This window comes from Tachypleus tridentatus, chromosome 6 (assembly GCF_004210375.1).
Source record: "Tachypleus tridentatus isolate NWPU-2018 chromosome 6, ASM421037v1, whole genome shotgun sequence".
Classification (NCBI taxonomy): Eukaryota; Metazoa; Arthropoda; class Merostomata; order Xiphosura; family Limulidae; genus Tachypleus; species Tachypleus tridentatus.
Window position 1 is genome coordinate 15964566 of NC_134830.1, and position 21381 is coordinate 15985946.

The window sequence follows — 21381 nt, forward strand, 5'->3', positions numbered from 1 at the left end:
CTAATAGGTCTTACTTTGTCACAATGGAAAGAATGAACAAACTTGAATTAGATTTTTAAAAATTAAATAGGTTTGTTTGATAAAAGTAAACTTACTGCTACCCAGGGATGTTCCAGAACTTGGGAAGCTGAGAACCTACTCTGAGGATCAACCTGAAGCATATTTGAAATCAGCTCCTAACGACAATCAGGAAAGAGATAAGTAGTTTAATATCTCTAGAGAAACTAAACAATAAAAAAAATCCAAGTTTTCAAGCCAGAGTTAGGGCTACTTAAAAGAAAGTTCAACAATCTATTCAAGATGAATTAGGGAAGATTAGGACTAATATTCAGTTAAAACTAATAACTAATATTAATGATAACAATATGATATTTTGAAATAACCCAATGAAGTCAGATTAGTTACCTGACTGAAGACAAACTGATGTTTTAACCTTAACTCTCGTAATCTTCCGAAATTTTATTAAAAACAATCTTACCTATATGACTTCCTCAGTCCTCACTGCTAGCTAGATACACTAAGTCAAAAATAATATCACCTAACTGACTGTCTAATATATCAGGAATAGAAGTTTTAATTTTAAGATTTAAGAAAGGCATTTGATATTTTTATGGAAGACTTAAAAATAATAAATTTTGAGACTACAGAGGCGACTGTAAAAACGACTCATTTAAATTGAACTTCAAAATTATCCTTACATAAAATGCTGATTATTATGGATTTCTTCAATAAATTGTTAAAAACAGAAGCAGTACATTCTAAAGTACAAACAGTACATTCTAAAATGTGTTCACATGTTCTAATTTCAAATATCATAAATCAGTCATTTTTCATCTAATTAGAAATTATTTTCTACATCTTCATTATGTCAATGAATGAAATCAAATGTACATGTTAACTTCACATGCACTTTGAATTCTGTTCTTATAAAAATTCATCTCCCAACTAGAAAAAGTAAAAATTATGAAAGGTCTCAAATATTTCATACACTTTATATATACAAGCATACATGTTCATTTTTGTTTAATACTAGCATTTCAACTCTTAACAAATATTCTTGGATAACACATAAAACATACCTTTGCAGAATCAGAAATGTCATCCCAAAATGGACTAGTGAATTCAAACTTTCCTGCTAAAATCTGGTCAAACAGTTCATCTTGGTCATTTGTTTCACTGTTCAGTTAAAAAAAACAAAAAGAGAGCAAAAAAAAGCAATTAAATATAGATGTAAATAAACGTACACAAAAAAAATTACTTCCCAGCAACTGCCAAATGCTTTGTGCCAATTTATACAGGCAGCTAAAACTTGTAATAATTACAAAGGTTAGGTTGACCAAATACTTTATATATATGACAGTTTAGACAAAAAAAAGTGCCTTAATCATTATTATATTTAACACAACTGATCTTTCAAACTAAGATTAAAAAGCTTCAAAGGTTTTAGAACTAATTATAAAAGAATGACATTCATGAGTTTATGGATATGATAAATCTTAGTTAAGAAAAAAGTTATTTTTAATTTCAAATCAAAAGCAAGAAAGTCCAGTATTAACTTCATATTTTTAATAAGAAACCTAACATTTTCAGAAGGATAAATCTACAAACCTTGTTCATTTGATACCAGTTAATTCATACTACAGTTCAACTGTACCCACTGTCTTTTAAGTTTAAACTAATTGGATATTATTGTATATTAATAATTGTAAATCAACATTATATGAAGCCCAAACATTAGTTACATAGACATTTTGGAATATCTTCTTCACAGTCCCTGATGGAAGCATTAAAGTCTAACAAACCAATTAAAGAACAATCCAGATACAAATATTCAAGTACATAATGTTAAACATCATATTTCTAATGTGAAACTTGTAACTGATTAGTTCAAGTAATGTGAGGAAAAAAAAAATTGCAGTCTAAAGTGACTTATTGCTATAAGCAATTATATTAGTTCCAATGGTTTGACAGTTAATTTAGAAGATAAACATTTCTCAAAATACTTAAATATTTTTGTATAGTTGACAAATGATATCTAATGTAAACTGGAACTTCTAGAAATACACAGTAAAAATAAGTAATTTCAGATGAATCATTGTTGGAACATGAAATTACTTTATGGCACAAAAGCATTTTAGAAGGGATCATGACTTCCAGCTGTCAAGTTTATGTACTGAACAAAAGACCTCTTAAATAATGACTTCTGCAGCCAAAAAAAAATAATTTAAATGCTATTTTAAACTCCTTTCATTCAATTTATAATAGGCAAGTTCACCCTCTTTCCACAGGCACTTTTTTGTGCATTTCAAACTTTACTCAGTTACCTTCAAAACTTAAACTACTTTAAGATATACCAATAAACACCTCTGTTTTTAAGCTATAACAATTCATATCTTAATGGTATAAAAGTTAGTACTTTTATAATACAATATTAAGAAAACAAGAATTTCCTCTACTGTGAAAATTGTGAAATTTGCTCCCATAAAAATCCCCTCTTCTCTAATCTATTTAACACATCTCCAAAATTATGAAATTTAGTGTAAATTACTATTTATATTATCATCACTCAGGCAAAGCACACTTTTTGTAGCCTTGTAAAAGTTAAAGTATAGAAACAATAATAAGAACAAAACAGTTACAGGGTCAGTTGGCCTGCCCAACCTCACAGTGAGAAGTTAAAAGGAATAATACATCTGTAGTGTAGGGTAATTTTACTTTTTTCTCATAATATAAATGTCTACTGGATCAATCGGTTTACAACCATCTGGTACTTAACACTGTATACATTAAGTCTTTCATAGTCACTAAAAAGCCACATCTTAGATGCATTTTGGTCTACCATCATGACCAAATATAGCTTGTTTTTGTACTGAATGAATGGCTTCCTGGCAAGTGATTTGCAATAAGACAGATCCAGTACACTATTTTATATATTTTTGATTGAAAATTTGTTATGGAGAAACTAACCCTTTAACAACTGTTACATTTTGTAAACATCTTTCTGTACTCATTGCAAAGTGTTACCAAGTTCCACTCAAAATTTAAGTAAGTGAATTTACTATTAATGTATTTGAATGAAATTAGCATAATGAAATACAAAATACTTCAAAGTTCTATATTTCTTTATTTGAAAAACCTATGAAATGTACAAGTAATTTTCAGTTGTCTTGTTATGAGAACACATCATTGAAATAAAGTAGATTTAATTGGTTATATATCTTTCTCTAAGTACAACAGTCTTGGTTATATATCTTTCTCTAAGTACAACAGTCTAGATGAGCTTTAAGTTCAAATTACAAACATTAATTTCATATTTCAAGAGCTAGAATTCTTAAATGGTTATGTCTTAATTTTATACATTTCAATGTACTGTACACTGATGATAGTTAAATAATAAAGTTGAGAAAATGGAAAATATATAAACATTTATCTTAAAAACTTTTGATATTCATTTAGAAAGTTTTAAAAATTATGTGAATGAAATGTGAAAACTAATGTAACAAACAGTATTTTTATACTCAAAAATAACTGCAGGTGAACTATTCAAAGTACAAATAACCACATTAATTGCTTTTTTGTATTATAAATATAAAAAATAAACAAGTTAAACACTGAATTGTCTAAAACTATACTTTTAGAAAGGTTGTTGTCAAATTTCAAATAATTTCAAACAAAAGCTTTATTTTTTAAATGAAATATAATGGTTGTGGTATTAGGTGAACCAGATCTTCAGTTGTCCAGAAGAGGAATGAAGAGAAGAACTGGAGACTAAAAGTGCATTTCATCATGAACAGTTGACACTTAACACCAAAATATTATTATCCAGTTAAATAAAAACATGGAACACTTGAAATCATTACTGAATTAAAACAATATTACATTTGAAAGTTAGTCAACCTACCTAACAAATGGTGGAAAACCAGAGAGAAGGATATACGTTATTACTCCAGCAGCCCAGATGTCAACTTTCAGTCCATACCTACAATGAGCAAAAAAATGTAGACTCATTCAAATTTTATTTAACTACTATTTTATGAATGTCAATACATTTGTATAAAGTTGTAGATATTTTAATATTATACATCAATTAATTTCTTAATTTAAGAGTAATTATTAAAAAGAAATTTCTAAAATTGAGTGTCATGGGGTACACTGAATGCAGCATTGATACAAATTAGATGTTTGTGATGTCTAAACAAAGTCTATAGTTTCATATTTTTTAGGCACAAACAGCTTATTTGTGTGCGTGTAAAACAAAAATTGTTTGGCATCTTCAGTGTCCAAAATTTGATAAGACTTAGCAACTTAGGGCAAGCAGCAAATGAGTATAAAGTTTGTGACTAGAAAATAATTATTATTATTAGAACAATATATAAAACAAGTAAATAGTAGTAATGCATTATAACTGAAATTAATAATTTTACAAAATACTGGTACACTAGAACACAGCCAAGACAGGTCATTTTGTAAAGACCAGTTTAATATTCTTGAATAGAGCAACAGAAGTGCTATGTGCCACTTCATTTTAATATCTGTAATGTCAGTCAGGGCACAGTTCAAAGGTCAATATAATAAAAAAAAATATTTTATATGTACAGATGCATACATCTATAATGTTAGAAGATTTAAGCTATTTAAAATAAACATATATAATTTATAGTCATTAAAATAAACAAAGCATAATTTATGTACATTTCCTAGATTTTACAGTGGTTAGGTCAGTAAAACCAAATAAACCTGTACAGAAATACAATAATGAAAATAACAGATAACTTAAGGCTTTTCTAGAATAAGTTTGATAATTATAATTATCTGAAAGTTAAAGATCTTGCATGCAAAATTCGATAATTTACTGATGCATTAAAATAATTACTTGGCATGTTAGATAGTAAACATTTGAAAAGAAAAAACTGCATGAAAAACATTTATTTTATTATACTTTAAAATTAAAGTAATCTGATTTTACATATGAAAGCTTTGTAATGTTTGCTGGTAATTTACAAAATTTCATAAAGATATGCTTACTGTATCAAAAGTTATAACATGAAATCTATAACAAGCATAGAATGATCATGAGATTGGCCCCTGAGACCAAGCCTGTAATGAAAGGGTTAAATTCTAACAGCAACAGACAGCAGCACTGAAGTTACACAAGTACAACTGAGGGAACAATAGGTGTAAAAATACATCAGATATATACTATACAAGTTAAGATTTTATTCCAAACAAAAAAAACTGTGGCTTTGGTTATTTGTTTTTCTAAAAAAAGTATATTGGGCTATTTGCTGTATTCACTGCCGGAATTCAAACCATAGATATTAGTGTTGTAAATCCATAAACACTTATCTTTGCAAAAAAATTATAGAAAGTTTGGTTGACCACTATATTTATTACAATGAAGTGTGTAGAACATTATACAATACATGTACAGAAACAAAGTTTACTAGTTTGAGTTAACCAAATCAGTCTTATATGGATTAAACAAAAAGACAGAATAAAAAATTAACTCTTCCTAAGTGAAGTTTCTTCTGTATTTAAGTATGTTTAACAGAATTAAAAGTAATTTGTACATTCTTTGATTTTAGTTTTTTCTTCAAGTAAATAAAACACCTTAAAATACATAAAAGAACTTAGGAAGTCAAAATTTGAATATTATGCATTTAGAATTTTGGAATCATTACAATTTACAAAGAAACTAATAGACAGAACTGGTTTGTAAGGCCAAAAGTGTTGGCAAAATGTATTCCAAAAATGTTACGCAGAAAATAAACTGAACAAAGATATTAAATGTAAAAAAAACACAAAACCTTAAGTAACAAATGAAAAACAAAATCCTTATTTATGATTAATGTGAATTATATGTAATTACCAGCTGGATCAGCCTCTTTGTTCACAGGTTGACTTAGTTTTTTCTGTTGCAGATGAGAGAAATTTAAAAGAATGTTCATACATGATAAATACAAAAACCTTTATTGATAACACTGAAATAAAATGTTGAATGTGTAATATTCAAGAATTTAACATTGCAAACATCACCAACTACCCCAAGCAACATTTATGAGAGAAAAACCTGAACCTATTACAAACTGTACAAGTATCTGATCCATCCTTTGAGATTAGCTTGCCTCTCCACAGATGGTCAGACATGACTAAAGTGATACTAGTTTCTACACATAGGCATATGGCAAGCTAAACCAAAATAAAAGGATTAGCACGTTTACAACCTTGAGATATTCAATTCACAAAAATGTCATAACTACTTGTGAACACCTGCACAAAAAACCTAGAAACATTTACCTGAATTAAATTATTTATGGAATGGTGACATTCAAAAATATTTGAGTCAAAAGACTTCTACTAAAGCTCTTTCTTACCCGGTTTCTGCCAGGATTTCAGGAGCTACATATGTAGGTGTGCCACAAACAACAAATAGAGGTTCTTTAGCTTCTACAGCAAGGCCAAAATCACCAAGTTTCAGAGACTTACTGCTATCTTCATGCTCTACCACCTGTAGAATAAAGTAATAAATTATCAAGTCACTGGCAACATTAAATTATTGTAGCAAACTTAAAACTAATTATAAGACAAAATGGAAAATTTAAAATGCTATTCTCCACACTTGTGTTTCTACAACAGCCAGTTGCCATCCATTCAGTTTAGTTCCTATGAATCATAAAAGTTGGAAATAATGATACTAATATTTGAAAATTTAAATACTTACAGGAAAGATTAGACTGAACTGGAGTTATATAACCTTATCATCAATTATTATATCAGTTTCAAGTATACTAAATTTAGATTACCCATAAATTTGCATAATAGAATGTTCCCATAAAAATAAGTACACATATAATCAACAAGAAAGCACAATGAATAAACATTTATGACAGCTTAAATATCAAAAAACTTTCCCCATACAGATTATATTGGTTTATTTTGAATTATACACAAAGCTACATAAGAGCTATCAGCATTAGCTGTCTCTAATTTAGCACTGAAAATCTAGAAGGAGGCAATTAGTCATCACCACCCATCATCAACTCTGGCTGCTACTTTACCAACAAATAGTGGAATTGACTGTAGTTATAATGCCCCACAGCTGAAAAGGCAAGTATGTTAGTTGGAACAAGAATTTGAATAAGTGGCCAGCAGATTTCAAATTGAGCATCATAGTAACCTATCACCAAGAAGTTTTATCATTATGAAAGGTTTTCAAAATGAAATGCAACTTGTAATGTTATTTATTGAGAACTGCTAACCAGACTACATACTATATCATATCCATACCAACCGTCTTTTATCCCAAATTGTAAGTTTGAAATAATTAGCTATTGTTCAAAAATTAATGAATTTCCTTTGAAGTTCCACCACTAAGTACAGCCTTTGACCTCCATGTAATAAATTTAGTACCCTATCACAAGTCTACTACATTTCATAATGATTAACAAAATCCTTACATAAAGTAGGAAGAAGTTGATATACATCTTGGCATGTTTTACACAACCAACTTATAACTGTTCAAACAAACAAAATGAAAAGAAATTCATCCTTAGTATTAACAGCTGGATGCAAAAATATGAAGGACAATGTTATATAATGTTATCCTTCCTTCTTTTGTTACTAAATTCCTCATAGTCTCATTAGATGCAAATTGCATCTTTAAACACAAAGTCAAACATCTACATAAAAAACCCATGAAAATATGCCATATTTCAGGGCTTTGTTTATTCTAAAACAAAAAGTAGTCTTCATATACATTTGGCAGTTTCCAGTTACTGAACAAATATTTAACAGAAATTGAGCTAAGCCTGCCAACCCCAAGTGATGCAAGCCCCCTTTGTGAACAAAAAACTTAACACAAATCTTGTACATTTGATGGTCTCCACTTACTATACCAAAAATGATATTCATCCAGCAAACTCTGAATAATGAATACTGACATACATATAATAGGCCATCTTTACAGTAAAATGCACTTGTTTACAGTAACAACTTAGAAACAAAATTAGCCATGATATGTAGAATCACCTACTTACACTGAAGAGGAACTGAAGGATATTTAGTAATTAGAACATTTATCAATAAAGGAAAATAGTTTCTTAAAAGGAACATTTTTTAAAACAATAATTAGTCCATTTAATACAAGAGTTCAAAATATCATTTGTATGCATACCCAGGACAAACATTTTGTTACTGGACAATGATTATATTATCAAATGTGCATAGATCTGTCTGAGTAAAAATTTCACTTTTATATACTGATTTTCTATAACAGAAGCATAATATTTTGAGTAGAGTACCTACCATATTTCCAGGTTTGTATGTGGGGGAAAACCAATTATTTGAATAATCAGTTAAGTATTCAAAAACAAACTAATGCTAAAAAAGGAAAAAACTTGAACAAGTGGAATGTGCTTGTGCTATTAGTGGTAACTGGGCAAAAATAGAAAAGTTTCCATCACTACTGATTCTTGGATTGCACTGAATACATTTTTTAAAATAAACATAAGATTAATATATTTATTTCTTCTTATCCTATTTTCCCACTCAGATACCTTTCTTATTGTATTGTTACAAGATTTGAAGCTTTTCCATTTTTATATTTATAAATTTTCTTTTATGCATAACCATGTCAATTAGTAGGGCACGTGATCATGTATACTAGGCTTAGTTTTGTATTCATCTTTTTTTTTTTCTTATTTACAGTTTGTATTTAAAATTTACATTTCTTGGACTTCAAATTTTACATCAAAACCAACTAAAAATAATAGTAAAAATTACTGAACAGCTCAAGTCACTGAAAGACTTGAAACATCCTAACAAACAAACAATTTGAATAAGTTTTATAATTGCCATCTTCTACTGTGGAAATTTAACAGTTGGCTAAAGTAAGCCTTAGCAGACAACTGCATGCTCACATTATGCATGATACTTTCTAATGTCATCATGACAGAGGCTTCACAAAATTCAGATTTTTTTGGTATTATCACAAAAATAACAAAAGGTAATATACAGTCTTAAGATGACCATAAAGAAACAACTGTTACTGTATATTTGTGTCTCAGATTCCTCTGAGATAATCAGACCATTCCAGTCATACCAATAAAAACAGTCACGACACTGACAGTGCCAAGTACAACTTCCAGACTACTACCTCTGATGCTGATACATCATCATGACAAAACGTATGATGACAAGAAAAAGCCATTCAAATAATGTTGGAAAAGTGAATGTAAATGGGTAAAGTATAAATGTCATTTTATAAAAGTATTGTCAAAAATTCTTAAAAATTTATTAATACAGAAAGCCACAACTGTATTTGTAAAATGCAAAATATAATCAGTGTAAATTTGGTGGAAGAAACCAACCTCAATGATTGTGGTTGCAAATCAGCTGTCATTAAGTCAGAAACCATGGAACAGGTTAATGCTTCTAACTAAATATTTTTCTATACTTGCTGATGGTTCCAGAGTGCTGCAATGATTGAACAGGAACTAGTGCATGTTAGTTTTATGCATGATGATACACCAGTCACTAAATTAGCACTATTCACTGCTGTTGATTAATCCCCAAGTCAAAGTGTGTATGTAGGCATAAAACTGCTAATTCTTCCATAGGAAAAAATCTTGACATTATGTCTCAAACACAAATCAGCTTGAATCCTAACGAGGTACATGCTAACATGGACCAAAATTAAAAAAGTGCAACTTTTAGCAAATGACACACACACCCTCATCATCTACTGCATAAATCATAATTTGGAGCTTGCTATTTTAGATGTGAAAAAAGATGCATCGTGCATGGAAAGACTTGATGACATAACATGCATACGGTCTAAATCTACTCTACATGTCAATGAATGTCACTTAGCTAAAACAATCACACATTGTTTCTTACAAATAACATCTTTTGTACTTTCAGGTTTTATCAGGCTGTAACTGCATTTGGTGTCTTGTGCATTATAAAAACTATAGATAAACTGTTTACTAATTTATGACATACCTATCCTACTTAAGACATACCTATCCTACTTAACAACTGATGTTAATGAATGACACTACTGAGAGTAGTGATTAGTCCATGTCATTACTTACTAACAAATTTTCAGGCTTGATGTCACGGTGAACAATGTTCATACAATGTAAATAAAGGAGAGCACTGGCTAGATTATATACCATTCCACTAGCATCTCTTTCAGTGTACTTTGTTGCTGAAGCTATAGCATCAAAAAGATCTCCTCCCTAGATAATGACAAAAAATTTTAACAACTGAATATATCATAGATTTTTGGTTTCCACAAAGCTCTTTTCTTACACAAGATGTTTTGGGTGTGTCAAATGATAACAGGTTGAAGTTAAACAATTTCTGTCGTACCTAAGGCCTGATTTACAAGATAATATTAAAATACTGAACAGATTTGATTCAGTAATTTACAATGACTTTGGCTACCAATAATCTGACAATTTATTATAATGACAAGATTTTTGTACTTCAGAATAGAAGTTTAAATGTGAGAAATTAAATTTTGTACTTGAGAACAACTACACAAGTGACAAACTGTAAAAGCTGTAACTTCTAAAAGTCATAATTTGTTTTACTGTGATTCAATAGGGAAAGCTTAGTAGTTCCAATTATGCTTTACAAAAACTCAATCCAAGATCTGAAAACAATACATGTCCTAATAACTTACCAGCACATTAAGCTAACAAACCAAACTACTGAACTAATTTTGCTAATAACAATTTATTGAAAGAGTATTTGTTTTATAAACACTTTGAACAACATAACTGAAACACTATAAAAGTTACTTTCAATACAATTACAATACTAAGAAACATGTTGCATCTTACAGATATTACAGGTAAATTATAACAATTTTTTTATGAAAGCACAGTAGTATCACACAGAAATTTTTCTTTTCACAAGATTTGAGTGAAAAAACAACAATTTGTTCTTGAAATTAGACATTCTAGATAAGAAACTGAACTTATCTGTTACATAACATTAACTAATCCAGGTTTGTACTTTAAAGCAAGAACATTAACTGCTTTTCTTCGTGACAAGTGCTTGCCAGCATTATGTTGAAGTATTTGCATTTTAACTTGTTACTAGTTCAATACAAATTATAATGCAAATTTAATACTATTATTATTTATTATAAAGTAGCTAATCTGCTGTTGAACTATTTTACTTAAAACAACCAAATAACTGGAATTATTCAGTATGACAGATCCACCTTATGTATGTGGCAGCTGAACTTCTCAAATCATTAAATCTAAGGAATAGTACAGAAAGAAGTAACTAACCTTTACTAGTTCCATTACCAAATACAGTTCATTATCTACATCAAACTCCTCATGAAGATGAACAATATTTGGATGTTTTACTCTACGCATGATGGCAACTTCACTGGCAATAAGATGTTCCTATTATCCACAACCATAAATATATTAAAAACATTATATGCAAAATATTCTAACATCAGTAAAGATTTTAAAAAGTTCTAACATACAAATATCATTGACACACACATGAAAACAAAACAAAAAACAAATGAGCATGAAATGGTGGTCTTCAAACAAGATGTCTATCCTAGTAATTCTATACCCAATCTTTGAAGCTTTCTGCAACTCGTACCACATAAGCTAAAACCAAAATTTCAATGTCATAAGTCATCTTCATGTAGCAGATTCCTCCTTACTAGAAGTTTACAGCTAAAGGAGTATTGCATATTTTACAAAAGGGAATCAGAAACTATTTTTATATAAAGTATCCAAACATAACTTCTACAAAATTATATTTCACATTTTCCTAGACTTTTAAAGCAGAAAAAAAATTTGGTAGAAGTCATAAGTTACTTCAACCATAGGTGAATGGGTCCCTTAATGCTGGATGAAACACCTCATCAGTACTGGATATAGTATGGTTGAAAATTTCATATTCACAAGTTTAGAGAATTACTTGTTTTTGGACGATTTAGTTATGGAGGCTAATAGCTGTTCTACAAAACAACTGTATTGCCTTCAATATTAACTAGTGTATGAGGGACTGATTCTATAGCTATTACAGAAAGCAGAAATTCCATTAAGTACTTGTAATAGAATTTTATAGATGACCAGTTACAGGTACAAATGGATCACAAGAATGGTTTTGTCATTTTCAGTATACCACAGTGTAGTAATATTGTCCTTATCTGTTGATTACTGTTAAATGTGCATATCTTTGTTTGCATTTTAACCTAAACTGCTACCTTCTAAAGGCTTTAAAAAGAACTTAATTTGTAAGATGTATATTTATTATATACATGTATACATATTTAGATACAACTTATAATTTAACCAGTTTTTTTTACTCTCTACATTTACATTACATAACACAATAGCTCTTTCCACTACACCAATCAGCCAGTTCCCACCCACCTTCACACAATGTCATGTACACCCCTTATTATCACAAAGATCAGTTAGCTACATTATAGTCTGAAATAAAATTTGGAAAACCACATTTACAAATGAATTTTAATACACTTCATACAATCTTATATCAAACATCTCTCAAACTTGCCTATGTTCAAAAAAAGACAATTTACTTCAACCTAAATTAAGTTTGATGCCAAGGTAAACAGATAACTCCCACTTATGTTGATGTTTACTACAATAAACAATTGAAAAATTTGCAACTAGGATCTGAATAAAAGTTCTAATGAAACTTCTTCCAAAATTTTTGGTCAGGACAGTAATGTACTACATGTATTAAAATATACTGTACATAAATAATTCATACCTTTCCAGCACACTTTGTCTTATCAATAATTTTTAAGGCAAACTCCTTCTGTGTAACCCTGGAACAAAATACAGAATTTACAACATCATTAACACAATTATATAACAAACATTTGGAAGAACACAGATGAGAATAATGAAACATTTAAAACTTTCACACTCACAAATCCCTTTTGACTTAAAACATTAAAAAGTTTGGAAAGTTAACCATTGCTGGTTAAAAAAGGTTTTTAAAAAATGAAAATCACACAATTTATGCCAATTTCCTAAACTCACAAGAACACTACCAATATTTTATGTAGCACCACCTGTTTTATTGACTTAATTTATTTACACTTCTTGAGACTTAAAGGCAAATATTATCTTAGTTTATTTTCAAAGAACCAGACTTATGCACAAGATTGTGTATGATAAACTAGTATATGACACAACAAAGTAATGCTGTCTGTTTCTGTAAACATTACCAAAAGTTAGAAACATAATTCAAATTGCAACCAAATATATTTGTCATTTATAGATTAACCGAATCAACATGTTACACTTAAATCTTAAAATGCCCATTAAGTTCAAGTATAATTTGGTCTACAGTAAAAAGATTTGCACTTACTCAAAAGTATTACTCATTTTATTAATAATAATTAAAAAAACAAAAAAACTTATTGACAATGTGTACAAGTTGATAGTTTCAACAAATAATTCATCTACAGAATGTAATGCATGTACATGTCCAAACAAGACCTACAAATATGCACAAAAATTTATACTTCATAGCAAATATACAACTAAAACTATTTATTACAACATGAGAAAGGACTATTCATGACTCAGAAAATTATGTACTGTACTTGAAGATGAATAAAAGTTTATTACTTTGGCACAATGTTTCACAGGCTTTTAAGATAGAATTATATAAAATCAATCTGTTGGCGCAATGTTACATCACAAATATGAAACTGGTCAATAGATATATTGAGTGAATTCTTTCATAGATAGATTACTGTACATGTAACAGATTTTTTTTCTGGATATTCAAGCAAAGCTATTAAAATGCTATCTGTGCTAGCTATTGCTAATTTTGAGTTAAGAGATTATAAGGGTAGGCAACTGGTCGATAGCACCCACTGCCAACTCTCCAACTATTCTTACATGACCAAATCATGTGGTTTTCCCCTTATTGGGTATATGTGTGACTTGTAAAGATGTTTATTTTGAACAACAGACCCACAAGATACAGTTCAGCACCCTAACCTATGGACCAAGCTTGGCTCTTAACCATATCATTATGGGCACCCTTGTACTGCACATCACAAGATTTTTCTAGGTTACATTCAAAATTTAATTAAACAATCCTACAGCCAATGTGTACTAATGGAATTAGCATTAAAGTTTATGTTATGCAAGTTTTAATACCTTAACTTTGAAAGAAACCTTAAGATGCTTGTACGAGCATTAAAACTAAGTAAAATAAAGTACAGACACCAGCAATCATGAGAATACATTTTTACTTTAAGTGGGTTTCTTGCCATTACAAAAATCTTAAAGAAAAATCCTTAAACTTCAGTTTGATGCATATTTCAAATTGTTTTGAATTTTTGAACTTTGTAACTTGAATATAATTTTACATATACTAAAATATTCTATAAAAACAGAAAGAATCAAGATTAGTTGCTTAATGCATTCTTTTAAGCTCCATAAATCATGTTAGAAAAAAGGAGAAATAAATTTATCTGCACTCTTGGCATATGTCTTACACACACACACACACACACACACACACACACACATTCAGTTTTGATTTCTCAACTAGTTATGCTCAGTTGAACTTTTCTAAGCATTTCATTGCACTACACATTGATAATAACTACATTTAACGAGACGTTAGAAAAATAGAAAATAAAATATAACCATTTACCTTAAAACAACTTATGCTATTCATTTAGGTTTTGGAAGTTAAGCAAATAAAATTGGAAAACCATAAGATGAAAAATGTATTTTTATACTTAACACAAAAATCATCTTGCACTGAGGCAATTCAGCTAATAACTACAATAAAATAACTAACTGTATTTGAATACTCAATGCAAATAATATTTTGGCATCTTCATATTACATATAAAGCATAAACATCTATGCATCTGTTTGTTGGTGTGTTTATCTCAATTTGTGAGATAATGGATGGTTTGGAACACAGGAATATTAATGTGATGTGTATGTATGGGGGTCAACTCTTTATGGAGAAAGGTAACTTAAGAAAAAAAGTTACAACTATTGCAGTAATATATCAACTCAAATGAAGTTTGTACTTCAACAGCCACAAGACTGATACAAAGCCTTTTCAGTTGTACCTATTTCCTACTTGAACCCATTACAAGCTTGATGTTGAAAGTAGGTAAAGTACCAATACTACCATTATCTCCCACAAAATCACCCTGACCATCAATACAATGTATACCAGGTTTTAAGTATATACAAAACATTTGGTAAAGTAACAATGAATACTGTAATATGTCATAAGTAATGAATTGTGTGAAAGTTAGGATTTCTTTTATATTTATCACAGGATCCAACCTTAAACTTTAAGTTCATAACCCAGACAAATGACAGGTATTTTAGCATTTACAAACTATTTGTATACTTTAACAAGATCTTACCAATTTTTATAAAGACACATTACAAAATCTCAGAGTTATAAATATTGTTGCACTGTGCATCATTCTACATAAGGTATGCTCACTGAGTATTGCCCTGTCCCCATTGTGTTAGCAAAGGACTTGAGTTATGCTTTCCTACAGATTTACAAGTTTAAGAAGCTTATCCTATGCAAGTATTTTTTGTTTATATTTCTTATTAAGCAAAAAATTATACTTGTACAAGATTACTGGTTATTATTTTATTAAAATTATTAATAACTTCTCAAATTAAGGCAGGTTGAATCCATACAAAATTCCAAACTAACCACATTTTTAATGTTTTTATCTGGGTGAAATAACCAAATTCATAATTTAAAAGCTTGACAAATGAACTTACTTTTCAATACAGTGGTGGACTACAGCAAAGTTTCCATCTCCAATCAACCTTCCAACATCATATAACTGAGTTATCTGTCGTGGTAAGCTTGGAAGTGGGGACAAGTGGCCATTCTGCAAACTACTTTGACTACCCTATTCATTGGAGAAGGAAGAAAGAAAGAACAAAAAATAAATTAATAAATACACACAAAACTTAACTACAGTACATTGTTGTCGAGAGTTAATATGAATGGTGTTTAAATACCCATTTTCCCTATTGATTATATTTATATTCTTTATATAAGAAACAATACTTCTACTATACACATTAAACTCATTCATCCATGTGTGCATGTGCGTGTACACTCGCGCACATAAATTGGCATAATGGACTAAATTGAGAAGGTCAAAATCATTTAACAACCTGCAAATCACAAACCTCTCAGTTACGATGACATCTACTTATGAAAAACTTTGTACATGACTGAAAATTATATAATTATAGCAAACACAACTGACCTATTTGATTACTCTATAGTATAAACTATGAGTCTTTGGTTTATTCCTCACTAATAGACAAATAAAAGGTTAAAATCAATAACTACATTTATTTAGGCATAAGTAAATATTATTCACACACTGGGGATTTTGGGCGGACCTTTCTAGGTGACTTAGGTGAAGCTGCACGGGAACTCTTTCCACTGGTTACAGGAGATTCTAAAATTCAAAGAAACAGACTGAGTATGTAAAATTTGTCATGAACTTAAACTATAGCTGAATTTCTGCCACATGCAGTTAGTTTTAAATCATTAAAAGATCCAAATCAGTAAATTGTATTTCTAAATCAACACAAGACTCATACTTACAGACTCATGGTTATACATACATACATACATTGTAATGGTTATCAAATTTTAATAGTGCAATCAGAAGTGACAAATACAGGTAATTTATAACACGGATACATTAATGTTTCAGTCAACAATAAAAGTCTTCAAAGATTAAAAATAGTTTGTATGAAAAAGAAGAGTGAAACAAAAACTCCTTCACAAACAAACGTAGCTTCAAAGCTCTACTATTTGTAAACAAGCCAAATATATCTATATAAATAAACAATGCAGAGTTATTTTCATCTAACACTAAGTTAACATTTCCTTCACTTAGCTGAAATTGATTGTATTTAATTTCCTAAGAGGTTCTTGTAATTATCTTCAAGTATATGCCACATTCACAGAGAACAAATAAAGAAAAATAACTAGGAAAATTTATTAATCACATTTTATCTAAAAACAAACACTTCTGATCATATCCAATTACAAATGGAAATACTGATGATAGCTATTATGGTCATGACAAATTATTGTAATTTCAAAATGATTGTTTGAATAATAAAATTGTAAACAATTACTAATTAGTTGGTTATCTACTTGCTATTAATAAATCAGTTTATATGGCACTAACTGACGTAAATCACTAATACTCGTAGGTGATCAGTTAAATCACTTACCTCTAGTTAGTGAAAAGTATATGTTAGTTTGTCACATTAAACCATTATGAAAGAACCTAAAAATACCCATATAGAAGCATACACCCTAAATAGCTGAAAATAGTTAGGACTAAATTTTTCATTTCATTGCTATGCTAAGAGACAGAACAGACATGTGTTATGCAATACAAAGAGACAGATTTGGAATTTTACTCTAAAACTAAATATTTCCTGAATATTGATTCAGATATTTAAAAGATAACTCAAGCATGGAAGAAAAAAAGTACAGAAAATAAAATACAACAAGTTAATACATCTTAACTAATGAACAGCCTGAAGCACACACTATTTCAGAATTTGAGAATTAATTATTTGAAGTCATAACAGACAGTACATAAACAAAAATGCTCACCAAAGTATTCGTAGTGATGTGCAGGAGAAGAAACTCGTCTCTGCGGAGTGGGCGACAGAGGATTTCCAATACTTCGTCGCAGCTTTCTACTCATTGTAGATGACCGAGTGATGTTAGTGAGATACCTGCATTCTAGAAGAGAATATTGGGTCATTGTGTAAAGCCTGAAAAACATTCAGGTACAAATGATTAAGTCACTGTATTTTCTTATGCAGCTAAAACAAATGAACCTTTAATCTACTTGTCCAATCTATTCTTCAAGATTAGCACCCTAATAAGGCATTACAAAACACTAAAATTACATATTTCAGTAAAAACTTTGTGCAAAAGCCACATGAGAGTTATCTATGCAGATCCATTTCTAATTTTGAACTGACAGACTGAATACAAGAAAGTCAGTCAACAACACCTACCACCACCTCTTTCTACTTTTGTTCAATTGAATTGTGGTATTTCACCATAATTCTTTCAACTTAATCACAGCTCTACAGGGTGGACTATGTTTTACAGCACTAGGTGGCAAACCGTGAATACTCGACTTCACTGTCCAGGTTTGGTAACTGTTAAGCCATATTCAACCCAGAGCTATATGCAAGTGCAATATCATTTAATAAATGCTGTGTTACCACAACTTAATATAAGCTAAACTTGGACTGTGATGAGTAAAAGCTAATTTCTGACACTGTATTAAACATACATGTATTACCTTACTTCATTTTTATTCTCAAGTTTTTCTAAGATCAATTTGAGGAAAGAATTACAAACCTCAGCAGATCTTGATGAAACATTAAATCTTATGTAAAGAACTCTAAATTTAACTAATATGTATCAAATATGTCATGTGTAAACCAACAAGTTCTGTACCTTAATTATGACAAAGGAAGAACACTGCAATGTGTTACAAATATTGTGCTACAAAATAAGTGGGACAGTGATGGAGTCTAAAGGAGGTTAAAAAAAGTGTTGCTTCTCCTGAAATGTGAAGATTTTTGGATTTCCTACCAAATCCTCTTAGGGTGGCTGTTGTTAATATGTTAGTTTTCTTTATTTATATTTCATAATATCAGCACTACTATATTATTGCACAAGTTGAAACAGATTGAATTTCAAATTATTTGAAAACAGTTTGCAATGACAACAAATATTTCCAACCATATGTAAGGCTTACTAGTTTAGCAAGAATCTTGTTGGGTTATTTTTGCATCAGATAATTTCTGATACACAATTAGAAGAGTGAGTTATTGAGAAACAAAATTTACTTTTTTTCAGTGAATAGAAAATAATGAACATTAACATAATTAAGAAAATAAAACAATCTTACCAAAGTAACACAGGTTACACATTTGTGATTATACTAAGTGACATTGATATAACTGCCAATCTCTAATTTACTTACTGGCATTTGCATACAAATAACAATTTCTAATTATAAAAAATCTGAATGGCACAAAAATGGTTTTAAGTTGTCACTAAACTAGTTTAAAAACCCTAACAACCTTCTAAATCTACCTTTACTCAGCATGATTATACTGACCAAGTACAGAAGAACAGTTACACAGAACACAATGACTTAACAGGATATACACTAATCTGACTTGGAGATTGTGCAACCATCAGAAAAAGAAAACACTCAATAGCATTACCCCAGTTCTCATGAAATTCAAGGAAAAGATCAATCAGAATTTAAAAACAACAACATTAGCAACCAAAAAACTGCAAGATGTGAATAACAAACTACTAATGACTCAAGTCCACTTCAAGAAAAAATTCTCAGTAAATTCAAAATAAAAACTTTCAGGAACAATTAGATGAAAACATTGAGAAAATGTATCACCTCAATTAAAAATGAGGAAAAAAGCAAACTATCAAGCTTCTGGTAAACCAAGAATATTATATAGATAAAAATGAGAAAGCACTATACAAAATTCTGAAAATATTTGGTAGGTTAACAATAAAGGATGTACTGACAAAATCTTTATCATGGGCAGTGCAAAGAACAAAAAGAAAGGTCAACAAAATGCAAAACTTTTATTGAATAATGTCAAAAGAGGAAATTTTATAAGATATCTGTAGTTAAAGTGAGTAATTTATGTTATTCAAAAAAAAAAAACCTTACAATTAAAACCATTTCAGTTACAATTAAATTTATAAGATTTAAGTATTTCATAATGAAGGATTAGTTTATTTTTTAGGTTTTTTTTCTTCAATTTCCAATGAATTCTCCTCAGTACAGATTTTAATCTTAAATACTGATTTATAATACCAAGTCCTAATAATCAGCTTGTGTAGAACTATCTTTATTCACTTACAAGCTGTATTTTGGTTCTCATCCAGAAGGTTTGTTATTGGTTAGAAGTTTTAATTATTATGAATATATATATTTCATTAGAGCACTTCAAAATTTACACTTTTATTAAACAAAATTATACACCACAGTTTCAAATTTATTTATTTACACAATATTTTTCCAGCATTAACAATAACTTCACTTCTGCTAGTTCACACATGTGCAAGAATGAGTTTTCAAACATTTACTAGCAAAATTATTATTATTATTAAACATGCAACCTAGAAGATACATAGATAATCCTTTGTTGCTTACAAGTTTGAATAGGTAATAAACTTAATTCTAAAACAAATACAGTTAACAGGTTTGAATGTGCAAACTCAACAACGCTTACTTTTGAATGAATAGCATTAGTGTAAAGGCAATAAAAAACTTAACGTGAACTATACAAGTTTCCGCAGGCAGTAAGATATGGATAATGAAAACCAATACAGGAGCAATAAAGTGAACATTTTAAAAATCAGAAGCATTCTTCTCATATAACAAGATTTTTAATAAAATGTTGAAGTAATAAAAAGAAACAATATTCAAATACATAAAAGAGCAAAAAATGCTTCAAATTATTACTTTTCTAAATAACAGTTAAACACAAGCAATCTTTAGCTCCACTTACAAAATAAGTTTATAGTACATATTTAATTTCCTACACGAGACTAAATTTGTACATGTTAAAAGACATGGGTACAAGTTGAGAAACATTAAAACAAGACATTGGAGATGTTTTAAAATGATTCCTTGGAGTTTAAGCATTTTCATAGGTAAAATCTATTATATAAATAAGAATCAAGTAACTATAGAATGGCGGTTGTTAAATATGTTTGTAATTATTTAAATCACTTCAGACTTGTGGCTTTAGTATTAAAATGTATAAAAAGGTACAATAACAGGCACTTAACAGTTATAAACATCAAGTAATAGTGCATAAGAAGTAATAAAAATGTTTATACTAAACTAAATGTAAAGCCAGCAAGTGTAATTCATAAAACCTACATGTTTAATTGCATTTATGTCCTCCAAAACATTCCTCTATAGTAGCACTAACCTTCAGAATCAAGGTCAAAGTCATCATGAGAATATTTTTCAGGTCCATAAGCAATAAATATTTCCTCCTCTCCAAAGAAATCTGCGAGACTCACCACCTGCAAGTTGAATAATTAACAATTATAAATTAATAATCATGGAAGAATACCAGTAAGATATCAAAGTCATCACTTTAACCACCATGTATCTCTAATTACTTTAAACAAAAATTTGTAAACAGTTTATGTACACATCCTCCATGGGTGCCATCAGTTAATAAAAAATAAAATATAATGATTGATTGTTTCACTTAAAGCTACAACACT

At 29.4% G+C, this 21381-nt stretch overlaps 1 protein-coding gene across 3 annotated transcripts in view; it reads right to left on the reverse strand.

The window, feature by feature from the left end:
• LOC143251984 (serine/threonine-protein kinase DCLK1-like) overlaps positions 1–21381 on the reverse strand; it is a 62011-nt gene that overhangs the window by 8063 nt on the left and 32567 nt on the right. For 2 of the 3 annotated variants that reach the window (XR_013028779.1, XM_076503435.1), the window contains exons 3-13: positions 21078–21174; positions 17689–17820; positions 16431–16507; positions 15810–15943; positions 12784–12841; positions 11307–11426; positions 10095–10241; positions 6375–6508; positions 3902–3979; positions 1080–1176; positions 96–176 (exon numbers count right to left, since the gene is read on the reverse strand). Coding sequence is in view for 2 of the 3 variants with exons in the window: in XM_076503435.1 (XP_076359550.1) it covers positions 96–176; positions 1080–1176; positions 3902–3979; positions 6375–6508; positions 10095–10241; positions 11307–11426; positions 12784–12841; positions 15810–15943; positions 16431–16507; positions 17689–17820; positions 21078–21174 (1155 nt within the window). In the remaining variant the exon portion in view is untranslated. The remainder of the gene's footprint in view (positions 1–95; positions 177–1079; positions 1177–3901; positions 3980–6374; positions 6509–10094; positions 10242–11306; positions 11427–12783; positions 12842–15809; positions 15944–16430; positions 16508–17688; positions 17821–21077; positions 21175–21381) is intronic. The other variant, XM_076503436.1, reaches the window with a different exon arrangement.